The 24,907-nt window shown below is 27.3% G+C and overlaps 1 protein-coding gene across 4 annotated transcripts in view; it reads right to left on the reverse strand.

Moving 5' to 3' along the window:
• LOC107166827 (discoidin domain-containing receptor 2-like) overlaps nt 1-24,907 on the reverse strand; it is a 323,537-nt gene that overhangs the window by 203,512 nt on the left and 95,118 nt on the right. For 3 of the 4 annotated variants that reach the window (XM_089225581.1, XM_089225580.1, XM_089225582.1), the window contains one exon: nt 18,422-18,672. In XM_089225581.1, coding sequence (XP_089081707.1) covers nt 18,422-18,521 — 100 coding nt within the window. In that variant the 5' untranslated portion in view covers nt 18,522-18,672. Of the gene's footprint in view, nt 1-18,421; nt 18,673-19,107; nt 19,124-24,907 lie in introns of those variants that run through there. The other variant, XM_089225579.1, reaches the window with a different exon arrangement.

A 24,907-nucleotide genomic window follows, 5' to 3' on the forward strand; every position in this document is an offset into this window, starting at 1 on the left:
TGTAATAGTTATACTAAAAGCTAATAGAAATATATATATATATATTGATGATTATTATTATTATTGTCCTGAAGTCTAGACACTGTTATCTAATAAGCTTAATAATTGTATATTTTATTTAAACTCAACCATTATAATATTTTAAATATTTAATTTAGTAAATATTTTATAACAAATAAATGCGTAACAAAGATGTGTGTGCAGTTTTTATTTTTAATTTTTACTACACAAAAACTGCGTATTACATATTCCTTCCAATAATGGAAAGTTCTTTCTACGTATTTAAATTAAATATATACCTAATACTTCTTAATTACACTTAATAACAATAATAATGAATTCGATTATTCAAATGTGACACATATTATTTTAATATATCGATGGACTCTATAATACACGATATTTAATTATTTAATGGTTCAATAGAACATTTTTTATTTAAATAGTTATTTTATAATTTATTTCATCTAAAGGACACACTAGGTTTCAATAAAAATACACGGTAAAATGTAATTATGTAAGTACATTATGATATTGCATAGTATTGTTTAATATAGAGATACCAGTTTTAAGTTATAGGTATTTAAAATATTTATGTATAATAAATTCAATTGTGCGACAGTCAATTTTATTACGATATATTATGTATTTTTATTTTTCAGACAGCTTATTGTTTCGCAAATAGCGACCAGTGAGCGTAAATTCGTGTAGATATTAGCGTAGCATAATATATTAAACGAAACCCGTCAAAAGGGCTCTGGGTATTAACAAAATGTTAATGAAATATAATATATACATAGAACATATATTTTTTTGTCCGACAAAAACTCGCTTCAGTACAAAAGGCCGATCGAAAAGGATAAATGTATATAATAAAACTATATAATGCAATATAATAATAATATAAAATGTTCGCACGTATTTATATAATATAATAAGCCGGAGTTAAACGGACGCCAACACAACCTGTACGGCTGTAAAATTATGCTTAACTGTCATTTTTTTATTTGAAAATAAAAACACAACAGAACAGCTAAAAGGGTTGTAATTATGTTGTCACCTCTTGCAAATGGACGGCCGCCGCCGATCTGTGATTGACGATAGTTGCACGCTACTGACACCCCCATGGGCCAGACAAGATTTGATTAATAATATTATTATAACATTGTCAAGTAAATAAGTTAACGTATAGTTACGTCATGTTTTATCTTCATTGCTAAAATTAACTGTACAAGTGTTTCGTTAAATCTGCAGTTACAATATTTATATAATTTACTAATTTTTGTAGGTATTACACGGTTATAGGGTATTTTCCAAATTGTATGTGTTTAAAAACATTATCTATTCGAAACTTTCATTAAAATTGTATAAAACAAATATTTGTTTTTTCTTACATTAATGGTTTTTTTTTTTTTTTAAAAAAGGTTAAAACAATCATTTGTATATATTTTCATATTTTATTTTATTATATCATATTATATTTTTGGAATAGAAAATGTAATTTAATAAATTTCCTATTAGCAAAACTGTATCAACTTTAATTTTTTAAATGATTGACATTATTAGTATAAATTTTAATTTTTTTTTCTCATAATTTCTGTGTACTTACGTTTAACATCAAATTAATAACTTAACAATTAGGTATGTTGATTATATTTTATTTATTTTAAAGAATATTTCCCATACATAAATAATATTATATTATATCATGTTTATATTCTTGTCTATAGGATATATTTATTATTAATAGTAGAACTGTACAGGCTTGAGTTTGATAAAATCAATTGACTGTGGCTTCAGGTGTTTTTTTAAGTGCACGACATATTTATTATATCGATGTGTTATGACATTAATAATTTACGAATTAGTACACAATCGAATACATGACTGCCCTAAAATTATTCTATGTACTTTTTAATACGATTGAACAGGAGAGCTTCGTATTTCATACCCACTCACACTCTCTCTCGTTCAATCATAATATAATATGCAAGCACACGTGCCGTCCCCATAATAACGCGATTATTACATCTTATATTCTTATATACTGTTTGGCTTCCCAAAATAACCCCCTCTTTGGGATACACTTGAAATTCTATCTTTGGTTTTTTATCGATCAACCCTTCTACTCTCCGCGCATTAATCCGTTATTTTGTATTTCGTTTTATTATTATTATTATTTTATTAACTACATCACGTCATGCAATTATTGTCCAGTTATTTTCATGACAGTTGTTTTGTGTTACTATCTACTTATACTCTATAATCTATATAATTTATACTTTATTCAATATCGGTGAAGTTCATTGTACATTAATTAGAAATACGTATCATAAAAGGTAGACAAATAATAATCACACATATTTAGTTACAGTCACAAATAATATATTATGTAATTGCTTACACAGATGGTAGGTATTAATATTTTTACTATTAGTTATCAGCTGGACCAGTTATAAGCCTGACCTATCATATTAGTTATAAAATAACTATATTATTAGTAATGTTTGTACAATTAGAATAATGTGAAGAGATCTTATAGATGGGTACGTGGCAACGTGTCACTGATAGGTTAGGACGTAACGCACTTGAATCAAAATCGTAAGATGACCAAACCATCATATAAAATAAAATTATACAATTTTGTATATTATAATTTTTTACCGCAATATCTTGATTCGTTGGCACTGCATTATGGCCATATTGCTCCCTGGTAGTGGCAATCAGTTGCGTTTGGAAGGGTCTAGAGTGCAGAATAGGTTCACATAATGTACACGAATGCATATAAAACATGTTGTATTAACATTATATTCGTCCATATAACGGCACCCTCGTGATTTCAGCATATACTACAAGTCTACTACAATATTGCTTATTGTGCTTGAAAATCCAGAGTGTCCATAACGGGGTGGCGTCGGATAAACGCATATATTGCGTATTACAATACCTTTATGAAGAGTTTTTTTTCTTGGCCTAACGGAAAATATATATTTTATCCAGGATGGCAACTAAAACCTGATGTTTCTAACATGTTTGGTAGAATACGACACTCTAGACTGTTAGCGTTAATGAAAACATTGCAATTATAATAAAAGAAATTGCAAAGCTCTACAGTTATTAGTGCACCTATTACACTAAATTTAAGAACTGGTATCATCAGTCAAAACATCGGTGGTTTTGGCAAACAGTCATAAACTTTTTTGTTTTTTGTAAATTAATGTATTTACAATCATTAATATAATAAAACAATAAGTAAATTTGAGATTTTTTTACAAGGTTTGGAGGCTTGAGTGAAGAGTGCGTCCATTGACACTACTTCAAACTGATTTTTTTTTTTATTATTTAGCGAAGTAAATAATCACGAGGCCAATTTCGTTTTAGGGTTATCCGGGAGAGTCTTAGAGGAGAGGTTTGAAATTAGAGGGTTTGGATAATTAGTCATAAAATTATGTTTTAAAAGTAAATGAAGTCTCCTAGGTTTTTCATATTTTCGTTGAACAAAATATGCGGTCAATTTCATTTGTATGGAGTTTTTGCTGATCAAGAACGCGAAAATGATTATCATCTATGTTTCTAGATTAAATTATGAATTATTATCATATATTATATAGTAGCAAATATAGTAGAATATTATGTAGTAAGACAGTAAATAACAACGATATATGTAATAAAATATTATCATATATAAAGCTATGAAGATTGTAAGCTTGCCAAACACACCATTCCGATAGATATCACAATTAATTATAATATACTGATTTAAATTAATTTAATAATAATAATAATATATATATTATAATAGAGAAACCGAAATCCCAACTAAATTAAATTAAATTATTGTGAATAAATTTCATAATCACAGAATTTTTTTTCAATAAAACTGAATCCTCTATTTGCTACTCACCCAATACATAATTTTAAATAATAAAGTAATGGCAACAAGTAACAACAACTAATGTTTATTAATAAAAAATATGTGTATTTCCACGTGGATCACGAGCCAAGACTCATTATATGTCTCCAAAGTAAATTTAACGATAAGGTTTAGGAAAAATGTACATCGGTCACGCTAGAACTGATAACAAACATAAGATTATTATTATTACATTTGTCTTCGGGTAGACGGTATTAAAATGAGTTCAACCAATGCAGTAAATATATTATAAAAATGGTTGTAGCCACCGTCATAGCCGACACCTTACGCCCGTGTGTTCCACCCTGAAAATTATCGCCGAGTGGCGAGGAAAACACGGAAAACCGTTTAGAAAAGGCGACGTAATGATGTTACATAATCTCTGTTTTGGCGATTCTCTCACGTAACACAGACAATTCAACGAGATTTATGGTATGTTAGTGTGTGTGTGTGTGTGTGTGTGTGTGTGTGTGTGTGTGTGTGTGTGTGTGTGTGTGTGTGTGTGTGTGTGTGTGTGTGTGTGTGTGTGTGTGTGTGTGTGTGTGTGTGTGTGTGTGTGTGTGTGTGTGTGTGTGTGTGTGTGTGTGTGTGTGTGTGTGTGTGTGTGTGTGTGTGTGTGTGTGTGTGTGTGTGTGTGTGTGTGTGTGTGTGTGTGTGTGTGTGTGTGTGTGTGTGTGTGTGTGTGTGTGTGTGTGTGTGTGTGTGTGTGTGTGTGTGTGTGTGTGTGTGTGTGTGTGTGTGTGTGTGTGTGTGTGTGTGTGTGTGTGTGTGTGTGTGTGTGTGTGTGTGTGTGTGTGTGTGTGTGTGTGTGTGTGTGTGTGTGTGTGTGTGTGTGTGTGTGTGTGTGTGTGTGTGTTTGTGGAAGTACTTATTTTAATTATATTTTTGTAAAAAAAATGTTGAAAAGTATTTTTTTTTAAATAGCATTCCTTATTAAGACTAAAGTAACCTAATCAAAATGATTTCTTGGAGCAGAATAGTTTATTGAAAACATTCATACATAAATATTGATTATAATGGAGATTTTTTTTGATAGTAAACACTCACAATATTCTGAAAAGTATTAACCAGTGCCGTATCCAATTGGTGGGCTTTTAGGCTTACCCCATTCCTCAGAAATCCCCCAGAATTTTTTTTTTTATTTTACAATTTTAAATACACAATCTGTAAAACATAGAACAATAAGTTTATATGCTATTATAATAGTAGCATGAATATTTTGAATTAAAAAGTCACCCATTGGTGACACTTGGCTGGGAATTAACGCTGTCTAGAGTCTAGAACTTGGTTGTATATAAATTTAAATCTTAACCTATTGTGTTGGTATGCAAAATTAATGCTTATTTTTTAATTTTTTAATTTTAGCATTTTTCTAAAATAAAATGTATTTTTAATTTTTATGAAAAAAATAGTACCTATTATGTCATTATAATACTAATACTAATACTATGTGATGACAAAAATAAGCGAAATACTCTGCACTATGAAGCTCGCGCTAAGATGTATTAATTCTGCAATTAAAGAAAAATGGTCATCCAAATAGAGAAGAAAAGTAACTAAACTCAACGAAATAAAGCGTACAACAGAACGTCGGAAAAACATTGCTAATCTTAATAGAAAAGAAGAATAAATATTAACTAGACTAAGAATAGGCGAATGCGCATCATGTGGAGTCCCCCTGACAATCAACCACATTTTTGTTGAATGCAGACAAACTGAAGCCGCCAGAAATAAGCATAACATCCCAGAACATCTATACAAATCACTAGGCCCGAACATAGAAACCATCACAAATACTCTAAGCTTCATCAAAGATATACAAATCGAAAATTTATTGTAAAAACTTAACCATAATATGTAATGTACTAACAAAATCATTGTAATAACTAATCTTATATAATTGTTAATTGTCAAACGTCAGCCAGTGGCCTTCGCTGCCGAGGCTTATTCTAATAAAAAAAAAAATAAAAATACTAATACTTAATGCTATGTCAATCGTAAAACTAATTGTGTGAAAGATGTGAAAAGAAAAAAACTTTGCCTGAAAATCGAAATGCATTTTTATTTGAAAGTGTATCCAAGTATTTAGTAGTTAACTGTAACACTCCGTGTAATTTTAAAATCTTATAAAAATGTACCAAATTTGTTTCAATTGACTTTTGTTCATGAATTTTTATTTAGATGAGTAAATGTTCAAAATGCGACCTACTATTGAATATATCATACAAAATACAATTAAATTATATCAAATAGGTATTTAATACATTTTTATGTTAATAATATACCTTATTAATTATCTAATGAATAATATACATTTTTACACTAAATAAATTTAATTAAAATGCATTTTCGTTCACATATTTGAATGAAAATCAGTGCATATATGCATACATATTTCATACATTTTTAGTTCGTATAATTCCGGGCCCTGATTATTACGTTCCAAATTAATTTAACCAAAAAAATATTAAATTTAAAAAAGTTAACTACTTGGCTCGGATAAATATTTTTACCATCAAAATTGTTGTTATTATCAGATTTACCAATAGGCTATTTTGAATTTATAAAAAAAAAAATTTAATATTGAATACATCAAAAGTTATTCTTTATATGTCAGATCATTGTGACTCGTGAGATACATTGTATTATACATGTACCTATATAATGTAAATCCAAAGAAAAATATGTTTAATTATCTTGTTGGTAGTATTAAATGCCTATCATATTCGAGTTTTAAAACAATCATATGGATTTTAAACAATTTACAGTAAACAAAGTTCATAATATAAATGCATTTAGTTACTTATATTCAGTGTTTGAATTAGGAGAAGGGATTCACTCATTAAAAAATATTACAACATATCACACTTAAATTTTTAAAATTATATATAAAGAATAAAGTCTTCAGGGACTTCAACATATACTACAAGTATTTTGCTTCTCCTAAGTAATTTTTTTTCATCTCAAGGACTTGATGAATGAAACAAAATGAGAACAATCGTTTATATGTTCAAAAATGCATTATTCTAAGAAAGGAAAAATAAACTGGAAAAACTGATTTACGGCAGACGTCACAGTCCAATGGTTTCTCTTTAAGTGCGATTTCTCCTATGTAGTATATTATGTATCATCTAACTACTATTACTTACAGTGCTAGTAATTAGTAATTTTCCAGACTCCGCCCCCCCCCCCATTCCATTAGGAAAATATAGGAATAATTCAAAATTTATTCGTTGGATTAGCTATACAGATAAGGCCATGGAATATATACCTAAACAATTAAGTCGGTATAGCAGTGAATATTCGTTATACCTATATTGAAATCTGTTAGAAAAAATTCAATAAGTACACTTTTACAAGTATAATTTGTAATTTATTTAGTTAAAACTATTATCATTCTTAACATATTAGTAGTGGAAGAATACTGTTAAAATACAGGAAATCTATTTCCTAACTAATGTCATTATTGGGTAATCATTTTTATTTGTGATAACATAATAAGACAAATTATTACTTATAAAGAAGAACCATCTATTACTTTGAAAAATGTACAATTATCCTTTTTGTTAACATAGAAAAAAAGTTTTTGACAAATTGATAGCAATACTTTTATTTAAATACGTAGGTATGCATATATTGCATATAAGTAAAATACAATACATAATACATACATATCTAGAATATTATATACAATATACATGCAATATGAATTTTATATTCATAATTATATGCATAAAATATACAATATGTTTGACCTACTTCCAATTTAATAATTCTATGCAAACATTTTACTTGGTTTCCGAGTGTTAAAAGTAACATACTTATTCACATAAATACAAACGAATATTTGTAAAATAAAACCTACTAAATAAATTATTCATATTTTATATTTGTGTAGTTAGTGCATGAAAAGCAACCATTTTCCGTCTAGGCATAAATCGTAGCAATGAAATCAAAACTATAAACCAATTTAAAAAAACATGACATATACATAATAAATAACCAAGATTCGCATGAAGCAATATAATAAAACTATTAAAAAAAATTATTTCAATGGATGTAAGTGAAAAAATATTTGTTATTAAATAAGAAAGTATTATTTTTAGTAAAATTGTGTTACTGCACTGTTTGTCTTTAAGGGGACGGAATGCTTATATATCGCTATGTTGGAAATTCATTTAACCGGAAAACTCATCACCAAAAACACATTCTTGATATTTACAATTATGAATTGCCTGGCACAAAACCAAAATGTATTAAATAGGGTATTATAAATAACATGGAACGAAAAAGCTTAATTCCAACACAATATTATTTCACCTATAATCAGTCACAAAATTAAATAATACATATACTAATGTCAATAAATAATAAACTTCCAAGATAAAATTGATTTATAGCATAACACTGACCAAAGACAATTATTGTAAAGTAACTGCTTATATATATGTATATATATATTTTTTTTTTTTAATAACGAATTTATTTACTATATATTTATATTTCCTATAACTTGTATTTAAATTATTGTAAGACGTATAAATAGATTCTCTAATAATTAATTTATAAATAATGTATTGAAAATTGTAATTATAATATAGATAATATATTTTAATAACATATTACAGAGATAATTATTATATAAGTTGGTTAGGAAATTTATTATGCACATTTTCAGAACAGTACAATTTTTGTTGTGAATAAGAACACTAATTTTAACGTACATTGAATATTTGTATAGTATATTAGATAAAATACAACTTTAGGGTGCTTTGTAGCTGTAGGTTTTTTTAAATAGTTATTCTTAATTTATAAAATTAAAATTAAACACGTGAGCCATACATGAAAGATTTAATGTAGATAATCTGGTGGAAATAAATGACTTAAGTAATATACATTTTAAAGTACGAATAAAAGCTCTCTGAAATAGCACAGGTCGTTACGAGTAATGAATATGTATAGAAAGGCGACAAGAGTTTTGAGGTACCATAATGAAGTATAGTAAGAGTTTTGTGACAAAGAGAAACCAACAATAAAGCGTGGTTATGTGTGATTAAAAAGGTCAAGAATAATTGTAAACAATCGTAGGATATTATAATATGCAAAATTACAAAGAAAGTGAATTACAATAATTTGATAACTTGACGTTTAAATAATATTTAAAAATGTCAAATACTCGTCATTTATATTTATATACGTGACACAGTCCACCAAAATTATTGCACAAGCAATTATATAATATATTAGGTAGGTATAACTACAGTGACGTAGCCAAGAATTTTCTAGGATGGGCAGGAGGTAAGTGGGTTATACCCCTAGTTGTTATACCCCTTTTGTTACGGCACCGCAATAAAATAGCATAAACAGGTGACTCGTTTAACAACAGTTGACACTCAGTATTTTAAAAAGTATTAATTATATTTGTCTTGAATGAAATGTTCTTTTTGAGTAATAAATGCAATTCTAATATATTATACTTATTGCCCTCGTTTTTATCTTTATTTTGTTATTGGTGAAACCGATATAACTTCTAATTTTAATTGGCAACCTATATTGTTCGTTTTCATAATATACAGGTAAAGCAATTAATTTTTTTTAAAACATTTACACTTTTCAAAGAGATGAGTGATGTAATATCTAAAATAATCGAAATGACTGCAATAACGTTCAATGATTGAAACCTATTATTAATTATTATAATTAAATAATCAATAATTACAAACAATACAAACTATTGTAGACCACGTGTTGTACTATTGTATTATGATTTCTTATATGATAATATTACCTATATAATATTACCTAGCTATACCTATATATAATAGATACATACACGCATTATGTTGGAATTCTATTTAAAACAATTTTATTTTTTAAACATTTATATTTATTTTAATATCATACGTCACTATGTATATTATTATTATAATAATTAACAGTAATATATTTATATATTATAAATAAAATGGGGTTTATTTCAAGCCCATACTTATATAATATTTATTTAGTGCATATTTTAATGACGTGTAGGACTGGACATCAAAACTCCGCTAATTAATGTTTATTTGGTCCATTTTTTTATGATTATCCCCTGTTGTCACTCGAAATGTCCGCCATTAATATTTTATGCCATTATAAAAGAGCCATATAGCATACCACTATTATTATGTATTTTATTCATTCAAAATACCTGAGCAAACGACTTTAATAACACAAACAAAAATTAATATAACCTACACAACGAAAAGAAGTCACTCGTATAGTTGCAGCAGTAGCAGGACAACGTGGTTTCATTATAAAATATGTATAAAAAATGGCTGAAGTTCATGGCGATAAATACAGGCAACAATTTTGAAAGCCGTTATTCAATCCTTTTTTCCCTAAAAAAATCTCCTGGTTTTATTATTATTATTATTTTTCTTTTACACTCTAAACTTCAACAAAATAATTTTCCGTTTATCACCAGGCACGCAAAATGTGCAAACTTAACGGAACGCGCGGTAGGAGTTGGCTGTTGTCCAAAGGTCTATCCGTGTAAAGTCTCACCAAACAGTTCACGTAGGATAGGTCCTGTATAATGAGCATTTTTTCCAACACTCAAGCATATTATACGTCTATTTATGTATATTTATATTTTTTCTCGGGACTCCCCGGTGGATAGGATTAACCAAATGCCTTACCGGCAAATAAAAACGTTGTTTTCTAGGTTACCCAGGGCGTTTAATACCACGCAGCAACGCCGTGTATAATTTAATTCCCAGTGCTCCGGAAACTGTTTGCACTCGTATATACACGTCGTTAAAAACTCCAGACTTTTGTGGGAGGAGACTTTTTGCAAAGTTTACCAAGTGGAATTCTTTTATTTTTAATGTCCTCCGGAAACAGTCGAGCAATAATGATTAGTGACACAAAAGGAATAGAAAGCAGAGAGGGTTGCTGAATTTATATATCATATTATCGAGCAAAATGGAAATATAATAGAAAAAAAAATTAAAAGGCTTTCTGACAAATATTTTTTGTTTATGAGATATTTTTAAGGATTTTTTTTTCTACTTTTACTGCTTTATTCTATAACCCATAGCACAAGCGTTGAAAAGCCAGCTACGGTGTGTTGAAATCTAAAGATACCTCCTCAACTTACTCCGGAAACAGTAATTACATTTGACCGTTGAGATGAAATTATACTGGAAGAACAGGTCTACTCTACTACTACTAATACCACTACTAGGTATTACAACAACAACGAGTCAAGGGGATGATAAAGTGCGGTGGAAGGGATTATTTTTGGAGGGTTTGCTCGCGTGTGGACCAATATTAATTACTAAAAGGCTTTACTACGGACAAACGACGCAATCAGACTGAAATCTCCTAAACACAATCATCATTATTGTATATCCATCGTCAGTGGCGTATATAGAAATTAATTTCTAGGGGGGGGGGGGGTTAAAAAAAATGTATCTAACTAATAAATATTATGAACTAACTTTATTTTAATAATTATAGACATTAAATTAAATCATTAAATTGAATTGTAGGGGATGGTCACGATCGTCATCTGTTGTCAGAATATTTTTTTAACAAAAAAATAAAATACGAGTAAAATAACAAAATCAAATATTTTAAATGCATAAATATTAAATATATTATAAATATTCGCCTACGCGCCGGACTAGACGGGGACTGTATAATAATATAATATCAAAAGTTATTCATCGGCGTTGACGTTGTGATCGACTCACGCCGATAACGATTCAGTATGAAACTATAAGTAACATAATTATAAAAAATTATATATAAGCATATTAAATAAGTGGTTGTCGTAGTGGTCGGCCCGACGCACGGCGATAACGCAAACAGAGAATATGATACATTGATACACGATATAATAATAATAATAATATGAAAATCACTACACAATAAAACACATAGGTATATTATATATTTATATAAGTTAAATTAAAGGACAAAATCTAATTTTCGAGACAGATTTGCGAATTAATTTATAACTTATTGAGTGTCAATTGAAATACTTCGATGAATTGACATGAGGGCTAATCCTGTTAGTCAATTTTCGCTTGTACTATTTCTAAAGTACGACTTCAATCTTTTTAACGTTGAAAAGGATCTTTCAGATGACGCTGTTGATACCGGTGTCTAAAAGTGACTAATATAGACATCAAACATCATATATTTGGAAAAAAATCAACTGATACTTTATTTGAGGTATCAATAGCAGAATTTGGACACTGACTCTCGGGAACATTTTTCCATTTTTCTGTCCATACTTTCAATTCTAGTTCAAATGTATTATAACTTGGTAAAACATTTTTATAAAAGTCTATACATTTTTCAAAATCATTATAACTAAGTTTAAACTTGTTAAGTAAATTTGGAATCAATTTTTGTAAGACGGAAATTTATTTCATCATGTTTGGAAAATCGTTTTATCAATTGATTTTTAAAATAATCGATAAATGGTATAAATATCGTTCGCTTATAATACTGTTCCGGTGATTCAGCTGGCATATTACTACGAGACGATTGACGACTAGTTATTCGAGGTATTTCAATACTTTCATTCAATAAACAAATTTTTTTTTCGACTTCTAAAAACAAATTTTGAAATTCTTTGTCGGCATTATTGCGAATAGAAGATACAACGTTTATACAATTTGCAACATTTTCACAATATTCAGATAAATCACAATTTATTTTTTGTAATGCATTACATAATGGTAATTTAATTGAAAAAAGTTTTTCTATGACATATAATGCTATACTAAATTGAGACTAGCGATGAATTTGAGATAACTGAAAAGCGAGTTGTGATGTTTCTAAATTATGATTACTTTCGAGATCATTTAATGCATATGTTATAACTTCGTATAAATCTTTAAATCTTAATACACATTCATGATGGTCTACCCAACGTATTTCACACCTTTGTATAAGACAACTTGGTTGAGTATTGGAGTATATTGTTTTTTTATAAATTCTTTTAAAACCACAGATCTCATTGGAGATTTTCGAAAGAAATTTATAATTGTAGAGAATGACCCAATACAATTTCGTATTTCAGGAATGGTACAAGATTTTCCGATTGCTAAATTAAGCGAATGAGCCGTACACCCAGATAATTTAAATTTAAATTTTCTTTTTGAAATTACCGGAAAGTTGTAGTACGTAGGAGGCTGCCATGGTTGTATTCAATAAATCATATTTCAACTTGTTGACAGATATTCTTGTATTAATATATAAACCAATATCAAGAATTTCATTTAATTCAGTTAAATCAATATTACTATCAATTTTGCTATTATTAATAGTATTGGATGAACAAGGATTATCATCATGTTTCTCAGGCTCAGCACGGCTACTTTTTTATTAAAAAAATGTAATGATGAAGGTTGTGATGCCATATTTAATAATTAATATTTTGTTACACACGCGACACTTACCGAAACAACCGACGTCCGAAAACAAACTAAATTTTGTTTTCCGGTTCTCTGGTTCTTCATTATAATTAACAACCAAATAATAAGAAATAATAATATCGAGAATTTCGTTTTTAGATTATCGTCGTATATTATTAATAATATGATATAATATTATAACAATCAAAATCATGGCCAATACCAACCATACATTTCGAGGGGGTTGAACCCCTAACCACCCCCCCCCACAATATACGCCACTGACCATCGTTCGGTAACCATAGTTTCTCTCAACCATCGACCGTCGTTACAACTGATGTTATTCCGAATGGTGGCATGGAGGTTTTGAGAAGTCTTTTTCGATAACATCTATTCCGTGATACTTATAATATCATATCATAAACAATAGTGTCAGAAACCTTGGTTTAACGTTTGGCAGTCAGAGGGCTAATACTGTTGTTCACGATAGCAGTTGTACTGTATGGTGAGGAAAACAAAAATTGCGAACAGGTGTGCAATGTGCTACGCCACTCTGATGTCTGACACGCACGTACCAAAATCGATTATATTCTATATAATAAAGCTACGTTTATCGAATACCTAAAATTATGCAAAACTAAATATGAGTGTAGATATTACAAATTATATTTATTTAAAAACTTTTTAAATGATCAAAATATTTTTACAATTTATCAAATAATAAGTAAATCCAGCTTGAAAATAATTATTTAATTATTGGATTAAAATATAATTAATTTTTCATAAACATGCTTAGTTTAAAATTACAATATTAATCAAATAAAAGTATACAACTATAATACAAGTTATATCATTTTTAAATATGACATACTTACCTATCTATTCATCAATATAGAAATATTGCTTTGATAAATAAGTTCACAGGTAAAATACTAATTAAAACTTGGAATGATGCGTGCTTTTAATATGATGTATTTACAGCAAATAGAGTTATAGTGATTATAAATAAATAATAATCAATGATTTTAGTTATATACATTTTTAATAAATCTGACATTATATTCAATACATAACCTATATACTATATCGTTTTAGAATACAAAAAAATAAATATATTTGAAATGGAATTTTCTTTAATATTTGTAAAATGTGTTTTATGTAAATTTAAATTAAATTTAAAATATATAAGTTTGAGAAAATTAAACTATAAATGAAAACCAATTGATTAACCTTCGTGTAATTTAATTTGAAAAATAATATAAATTTTTGAAACCAACTGATTAATCTTAATTAATATAAATATTAAGAAAATCCATCGTAAAAAAATCCGAATGTATAAAGTTTAAAAATAAATTTAAATAGTAATTAATAAAGTTAATATCCCAATAAAGTTGAAGTTTATGAGACAGAATTAAAGAAATACTTCTATTATATATAATGTAAAATCAATGAATCTTTATGAATAATATTACATTACTGAATACACAAAACATTTTCTGAATTATTGCTGTGAGTTACCTATATATACCATTTTATTACAAGAACCGAGATTCACAGCATTCGCAATGCGAAATTCTGCTAAGAACACGAGAATTCCAGTTCAGAGTACAACAATTACAGTAGTAAGGTGTAAACAACATCACATAGATTAAATTTCGTTTGGAACGTTCAGTGGTATAATATTGGTATAATATAGAGGCTTTCGTCGTATGAAGGCTTTTTAACCCCAAGTATGATGGAACGAAAGCAAGACACGCATATACGTCGTCATTGGTGTTGATAGTGATGGTAATGGTGGTGTAAAGGAAGGCTAAGGAATGTGCGCGAGCGTAGAAGATTTAGTCAGAGAGAAAATAAATGGAGTAAAGAACACGACCAATTCGACACGTCTAGAACGAGAGAGGGGAAGAAAAAGAGAGAGAGTGAGTGAGAGAGAGGGATTGAGTGAGTGGAAAGTTTTCTCCACACCGTAAACGATTTTTCAAAACGCCCTTCGACGTATGCCGGATGGAAAAGAGAAAAAAAAACAGCAACAACGACCAACAGCAACAACAAAATGTTACCGTAGAAGAAGGTTTATAATATAATAGGCAGTGCGGTACGAATAGACTGGAATGGAATGGAAAACGTCGACGAGAGTGTTTGGTTGGAGTGTGGCATGTTGGTAGGAGAGAGAACGAAACTGTTGGATTCGACAAGAGTTGTAAATATACGAACGGGCGTCCGCGGCGGTCTCGCTGTCAAATTCAGAGAAGTGTTTAAGGCGGTAAAATAGGCAATCGATAAGGGAGACGGGGCGGGGTTCCTACAATAATATTTTCTTTCTCCTTGTATTTCACACGGTTCAAAATCCATTTGTCCCGCCACCCTGCCGCCCGAACGTCACTGCACCTATACACCATATATATTATATAGACGCCGGATATGCAGTTGTGCAATGGTGCACCTAGAACGCAGTCAAACACGTGTCAAGCGAGAATTTATAAAAACATCATGTACATAATACTATATGTCAAAATAATAATTTGTATGACTTTATCACTCACATAACTGTGTTATTCCGTAAATCCAAACATATTTCATTTCATTCACACGTATGTTGTGAGATGGCGAATAAACCAAAAATTTGTAAAAATTTAAAAATTAATAAAAGACAAAAGTGTGGCTCAGTTGGTGGCTTCTTCAGTTAAATTGTTCATGTTTTATTTATTTTGTAGCTCATACTCTTATTGTGCCTTATACATATTCTTATTTATCTTAAATAAAAATAAAAAAACGTATATTTTATTTATTTTTATTTTTATTTTATTTATATATATAATATATAATATATACTAATTAACGCCAGACGGCTTTTATACAGTATGGATAAAGATATTACAAAACAAAGTATTATGGTTAAAACAAATATAAGTAAATATGCTTTATATAATGTAAAGGTATGGCTTTAGGTAAGTTCATAACGTTTTAATGTTTTAATTTGTCAGTATTAGTTAATTATTAGTTCGTACCCATAAGCAAAAAAAATAACTGTATCCGACAGTTTAAACAGTAACACCAGCCGGGATACCCTCACTGAGTTAATCCTGTATAATTGTAGGCTTCAAAAGAAATATTTTGATATATAATATTGTTTTATATATATATATTACCAGACATTACAAATCATAACTTGCACCATTTTGGTATTATTATTATTATTATTATGTAAGTGTTTACGTCAACAGTAAATTAATATAAAAACAATTAGGTATATTACTTTTTTTATCGAATAACGAAATATTTGAATAATAAACAATAAGAATACTTAATATATTAAAATTAGAATATTTTTTATTTTGTTTGATTTTCAAAAAATATTAAAACATTTTTATTTATTTTTAATGTGTATATTTTTCGCCTTTTGTATTTGAAGAACAATATAGAAAAATATTTTTAAATTTTGTTTGTGAATACTTTTTTAATAATTTTTGATCTATTATAACCTATATTTTATGGTTAATTTAATCATATAATAACTACATGAAAATTCTAGATTTAAATCATCAGGTAGGTATTAATTATTATTTGCATTTTTAAATTACTTCACAATATCACTTAGTCATCAACATTATTCATAAATAATAATATCTAACAATAATGAATGATGAAAACTTAAAACTCAAAATCAAATTGTACACGTTCATATTACTGTAACTATGATATATTTTAAGCTGATTTAATTAAAAAAAAATAATTTATCGACAATAGGTCAAGATTTTATCGAAATACCATAGTGAGAAATGTTTGTTTTGTTATTATTCCAAGTTGACATTTTGAGTGACGACTTGTATATAAATATGCACGCATATGTAATAAACATGACTGACACGTCTTGTATTAAATATTTAAATGAATAAATAAATTATAAATAGTAACATATTTATTAATACATTTATACAATCAAGTATATTAAGAGATTCTCGTGTTTTCATAGACAGTTTAATGGAATACGACGTCGTCAGATCAAATTTCGCATGCTAATACGTTTTTATTGTTCCATTGCGTGTTTCAGTAGTATTTTATTTTTTATTTTTTTAAATGCGCCATACCTACACATAGTTTTTCGTGTACAATGACGTACCTGTACTCAAAACACGCAAATCTAATCATCTTGAATATTATAACGTTTATTTACGATTGTTATTATATTTTTGATGCATAATATTATATATACTCATTAAGAATATATTATAATATATAGTATGTAATAATAAGAATATTGGTGATATACTTTCTTTTTTTTTAAATCATTAGTTTTTATAAATTTTATATTAATATACATAAATACCGAGGGTATAATATTATTATGATCTATATAATATTAACGTCAAATCTGATGTGTATGTATTTTTTTTAGTTTTAATGACAAATATAATTGGTTTTTCAACGACACATTTTACATTTAATTTTTTATTAAAAAGATTTATATCAGATACCTTTCTAAAATAAATCGAATATTGGACACAGATTGTATACTATTACTTTATAGAGATCATTTTAGAATTTTCCAACACTTTTCCAGAAAATTGCTATGAATTGCAATCATACGGAAAATCCAGCGGGAATGCCGAGCTCTTTCGATTTCCACCGGGAATGAAACTTTTTGCATAATTTCACAACTTAAAATTTTTACAGGTTGTTTATTCCAGAATTGTATCGGATAATGTTTTTAAAATGCCAACTATTCTAGAGCTCTTGACCACTACTAATGCTTTTTAAGTTAACATATTTTATATCAATAACATTACAATTATCGTGTAATCAATGATTACTTATAATGTATATTTTCAACTTATGAATATTTTGAAGTTCTTAAAAATAGTTCACCTGCTTTTTATTTACAAAAATATATTGATTTGACACATTTTAATAAAAACTAATAGAATCTCAAATGTTGAGTTTTATTTTTTAAATTTAAAATTCTTATGATTTCTTCATATTATTATAATAATTGTTTTTAAATAATATAATGAAATAATTAGTTAACTCTATCTTTCATTTATTTGTATGATTTACTATAGAAGTTAAAATATTAACAACATGCATCACTTACGGTAACTGAATGAATTGGCAGGTTCCAACCGGTACGCAAGCAACAACACGAGAACCACAAACCACTGCGTTGTACATCGCAAACCTGTCCACATGATCATTTTGGATACACAAAACAATTCTTTTTATCGCATCGATAAGAATCGGCATTGGAAAACACCTCCGTCATGTTGCCAAGGTCTGACAGCGTACGATGAAGGAAAGCCGTATATCAGAAAACATTTGAACATGGCTTATGCTGGTTAAAAATAACTAAAACAAAAAATATACATAAATTAACAATAATAATTATTGTAAAGTACCTAATCATTTATGTATTAATGTATTAATGTATACTCGATCTTCTAGATGGTAATATTTTAAATGCTACAAAGGCATGAATAATTGAAAATATCCCTAATTTTTGCATTCAATGTCCCCGAAGGAATAAAACTGACCGCCCATTTATTGTGAAACCCAAAACACTAGTACCTATATTATTATGTTCACTATCAATGCATGTCTAATGTGTCAAAAATATATGAACACACGAGTTGTATATTTTGTTTTCAAAAAGCCGCTTATATTTGTCATATAAGCATTCAGAAGTGAATCAATATCACCATGACTACTGTTCGAAGATCATGATGGTCAAAGGTTATATAACAATACAAACACAGGTAAATATGATCATATTTTCTATATTACCCTTTCTATACTGTAATAGGTCCGTGGCATCTTTTCACTTTGGTGTCTTTTCGGTTACAGATTGCATCCTAGACAGCCCCCAAGAGGTCGTTGAGCGTAGATGTAACAAAAGAAAAAGAGCTTTTGTTACCATTATATCCGTACGTCATATAAGAAAATATTTTACACAAGACTACATTTTATAAGAACCATATCAAATTCACCGAGTATGATGACAAAAGGAAACATACATTTTTTGGTAGGAATTTTTTGATCAATTTAAGTTTGTTAAATACGAATAAAATATATCTTCTACCTACTTATTCTATATACTTATAAATTTCCATGGTCTATTATATAGTAACAAAACAATTATAAAATTATAAGTATAGCAAGTGCATTGGTATATTTTGTCACTTGAAGTATGGTCTATTTGAGCAAAGACTCTAAACATCAAATAAATATCGTAAGTCAAATCTTTCACTACATTTCGTAGTATTTAAAGTATATAAAATACGTTAAAAATAATTTTTGTTTAATTGATTAACACATTTTTTTTAAATTTGTTATGAAAACAAATAAACGTAGGTAAGTAAAATTTTACAGAACGATTTAATAAATATTTATTGATATTGTAAAAATACTCGGTGTATTGACACAATAAAATTAATAAATAAAAGTAAATATATATATATATATATATTTATTCATGTAGAAAAATAAATTTATTTGAGGCAATTATTAATTATCTAAGATATTTTATTACAAATATATATTTAAAAAATGTTTATATATAGCAATGCACATCAATAACAATAATATGGTATGTCAGATAATCTCCAATTAAATATATATATATATATATTATATATATTATTATATATTTATATTTATATTTATATAATTATATATATATATTAATATTAATCATGTGCTAAAATTAGGCTGATTTAAAAAGGTGGGATGCAATGATGTAAAATAAACAAATGACGTTATAATAAGTAGGTACTGAAAATTGTAGTTTTAAATTATTAATATCTTAGTAAATGGTTTAATTTAAATAAATTAACCAAACATAATTAATTGATTTTTTCGTTGTTTTAAAAAACCTATCATAGAGTATTACATGAGGACATTTTTTTCAAATCTTTTTTTACACTTCAGGTAAACATAGTTATAAATATGTAGGTATACATACAAACGTACATATAATCAAAATAAATGTAAAAAGGAAGATACGCAAAAGGAATTCCCTGAAGACGTTTTCTTCGTATTTTAATCAAAACCAGAGCAAAACACGTTGTTATACTAGGTATAAAGTATTTCTCCCTCACCCCACGTGTTATTCATATTATATTTTTAACAATTCCATTCCAAGCGCCACGTCACCGACTGTACCTTTTGTAGCTGGGAATCAAAGATATTTTACGGTACACATTGACATTATTGTGGATCTATTGGAGAAAAATCGTATTATAAAATAGAAATGAGTGATTGATAAATTGAGTTTTATTTTTTTGTATAAAGTAAATTTAGTGACAATATTTATGGATTGTATAGAATGTATCAAATAACTATAAATTAGTTTTCCATCTAATATTTCAATATGTATTCATTAAATTAAGTAATTTATTTACATTTCAATAATATTCAATAACATTTATGGCTTAAACAATAATACAATGTTACAAATTTAGTATAGGTACCATCTTAGTTACATTTTGCAAGTGCCTCTGATTTGATAGAGCTTAACATTTATGGAGTATTATTTTTCACAAGTATTATCAAAACAATTCTAATTTATATCAATATTATTTATACTGTATAATAATAACTAAATTAACTATTTTATAGCATGGTATGTTTGGTATATTAGAGTAGATTAGTAAAGTATAAAAATGTAGTTAAATCTGAAAATGTACCTCCATGAATTCATTTTCTCTCGATGACATTTTTACATTTCATTCAAAAACTTTTATTCAAACATCATATGTACACACAAGGATACAGTAACAGTATAAAATCAAAGATTAAGACACACAAAACAGAAATTGAATATAATCTTAATAATTCATAAACCATTAATTAAACGGTAAACACATCTTGATTATAAAGTATAAATAATAATACTTGGTAGGTAAAACATGTTACCTAAATTATATTATATACGCGTTCAAAACTATGCTCTCCTTCAAAGTGCTTTCATTATAATTATAATGCATATAACAATATAATATATGCAATATATTATATTAGGTACATTCTAATTTCTAATGCATGGCTATAAATAGTTGATTACCAAAAGCTTTTAATTAGTAAAAGAGTATTCTTACATATATTACTTCATAGTTATGATCATTGAAATTCACAGACGGTTATATAAATTAATATAACTTAACAGTAAATCGTTTGTCGTTGTTTGTCAGAAATATGAATGGACTATATAGAAAGTACCTATAATATTATACTCTTGTTCCCAAGCTTCATTTTCTGTTTAACCACTACTCAATTGTATTCATGAAAAAAATTAACTAGTATCACAACCACTGACCGCTGTAGTTGAATGATAATGGTAGACATAACGAGAATACGAATACTTAACACAGCAAGTAGGCACATATTTTATATACTGCTCGTCGGCATTTTAGAACTCGAATTAACATTTTTTCAATATGTAAAATATAATTCAGTTATTAACTAGAGCTGTTATAAAGATAGCATTTTATTCATTTATATAAAATATGAAATAACTGTCCCAAAAAAAATATTTTTACAACGATCTAAACTCTAAGTTATTGAATTAAAAACTTACATGAATTGTGTATATAAAAAATACTTTTAATTTTATGCGGTAAACTACTTTAAATATATCTTACATATAATTTTAAAATAAAATAAACACAAGTGTAACTATTAAAGAATTGATTATTTTTAATGACTTTTGAGACTACATAGTAAAACTATAGAAACAACATTTTTCACAGCAAGTACTTAAAGGTTAAGGTATAGGTAATTTAAACTCATTACTTATTCTATAGTTGATTTCTTGATTACTGGAATTTAAAAAAATTAAATAAAAGCATTTATATAATATATTTCACCGAAAGTTTATTCTACATAAAATATTATAATTGTAATGTATATTGTATGTCTGATAGGCATATGGTATAACTGCCAACGGATGATCCTTATTATTTTTAACAGTTTAATAATAAAAATAATCACTTATGTCAGAACGAAACCAATACTATGTAATACAATATCTAACACCAACACACGGAGCACTGCATAACTTTAGAATATTATAGTTGGACGTTTCAATTAGAAATCTAAATGTTTTATTGTTATATTATTGTTCAACATTTTTACTATAATTAAGGACATCAAAACTGAAAATAATTAAGCATATATTATTCGATAATGGTTTAATTCACACCCTCGTTTTGTATACATCTCCATCAAAGGCGTTACCCGGAAGTGTTTCTCCGATGTACTTACTGGTTGACATATATGGGTGATTTATTGTATAGGGTCACATACGTACATATGTAAGGGTTATTTTTTTATTTTTTTTTTTTTTTTGATGTACCATGTGGTAAATATAACACGTCAATAAAACGAAAAACCGATTATTGGCATTGTCGACATGACGTATCTGGTAGAAAAATACGTTTAATCAAAATGTTAAAAAATTATTAAAATATTTTTCTTTTTAAAGATAGCCTATTCCTGCACAGTTCACATGTTACAATGGTTTTTTTCAACTTTTTACGTCACGAAAAAAAAAAATTCCCGAGCTGGTTATACCAACTACAGGTTTTATAATTAAATTTTTAATTGCACTCTCTCCCTATTTCACCTGATGCATGCAAACACGTTAATAAAGACAATATAACAGTGTTACTAGTCCGTCCAGAAATATCCATGCGTTTTTTTTTTTAATTTGTCGCTAGCAATTTAAATTCTTTTGAAAACATTTTCATTATTATTTATAAAGCTATTCTATAATAATGAATTTAAAATAAAATATATCTACAGGACTACAGCTAAAGTGTTCTTAATATTTCTTATACATATTGCTAACGTTAAAAAAAATGAACTAATTTTAAGATATTTTAATTGATTATAAATAGTATAGTTAGTACCTATTGGCTACTAGGTATAACTAATAATAGTACTTATAATTATAAACTTATGGATTCTGAATAGAGCGATGAACGTATTAATTTAATTAACAATAACATTTTAAATTGCAATGTCTTCGGCAAAAATTAATTCAAACTATTGTATTACTATTCAATATATTAGTAAAATAACTTGCAGTAGTAGAAATTTTAAAATATCATAAAATAATAAATATACTTATTAATATATTTATTAATATAGCTGTCATACCGTCTTTGCTCAGAATCGTTTTTCGTATACAACGATTAAATTATGACTATCTCTTTGAAATATAAACGTAACTAAATATCTGAAAAACAGTTTAAGTCAAATTAAACTTTTATAGTGCTTATATAAAACAATAGGAAAGTACAACTATATGTGCAATGTGCATATGCATAAAATAGACACGTCGTTCAAAATCAATAAATTATTAATTTTGCCGAGAACACAAATTAATTTCATATATTATTATTAAATATTGATGATATGAAAAAAAAATTGTATAATATAATTAATACGAATTTAAATACTTTATTTATATCTTTTTAAATATTTTCAAATATCTGTGTATATTTTTTTATTTTAAAAAGTAATATATAATATATGTATTACATTTTTCAATGAGTATTTTCTTTGGTCGATACTTTTTTCAATTACGGTTGCTTTAAAAGCAAACCGGACCGCCTATAATAGGACATACCAGATTGAAACAGAAGTGTCCTCGGGGTTCAATATATGGCTGAGCTGCATCGTAAAGGACTCTATTTCCCCACAGACCACCATAAGACCCGAATTCGCATGATGATCGTCAAAGTTTTGCGAGAAAAGTCCTATCGTCAACATTAACATAAAACTACAGGTCTTATTGGTCGCTTGTGTATGATTTTTTTTTTCACTGTTATTATTGTTATTATTTTTACTATCTTAACTGGAATAGCTATATTATCCAGATAGCTAGTTACATTAATATTATTATGGTATTATGAGTGAAATCTGTTGGCATAAAAATAATAAAAAACATAATAAAATTATATTTATGTTTTTATTTATGAGTGAGTAAACTATGATCTATAGTATATAATGTTCACATATAAATATAACAAATCGTTTTCAATAAGTCAAACATTTATTTGACGCCATTTCAGGTATAAAATTTACAATAATTTATGTATACAATGTTATTAAAACAGTACATGATATTAAACCTAATGAACTTTAAAATATGAACATAGTACTTAGTTAGATGATTAGTGATTGGTGATAAATGATAATATATTATTATGACAGCGGGAATACTATCACTATAATTTTTATTACAGAATCATTGAAAAATATAGGTATATGACAAAATATCAAGTTTAATTAATATCACCTAAACAAAAAAATTAAAAATAGCGTTAAGTAATAATATATTATTTTCATCCGTCCTTGTACTTTTGTTAAAAATGAGACTAATTTATATGATGTTATGACAAACAGATCCAATTTCATGGTTAAAAATATTTTTAACTGGTGCTTTACGACTATAAATTACATTTTTTTCTGTCACTAACATGTATTTTATTTTAATATACCACTAACAAATCATATTCCTATTTATCGCACAATTTACATCATTATAATCAGTCTCTAAATAAAAAGGTATCACTTATCC

This window comes from Diuraphis noxia, unplaced genomic scaffold (genome assembly GCF_037042655.1).
Source record: "Diuraphis noxia isolate RWA-SAM2 unplaced genomic scaffold, SU_Dnox_SAM2 contig0004, whole genome shotgun sequence".
In the NCBI taxonomy this organism is placed as follows: Eukaryota; Metazoa; Arthropoda; class Insecta; order Hemiptera; family Aphididae; genus Diuraphis; species Diuraphis noxia.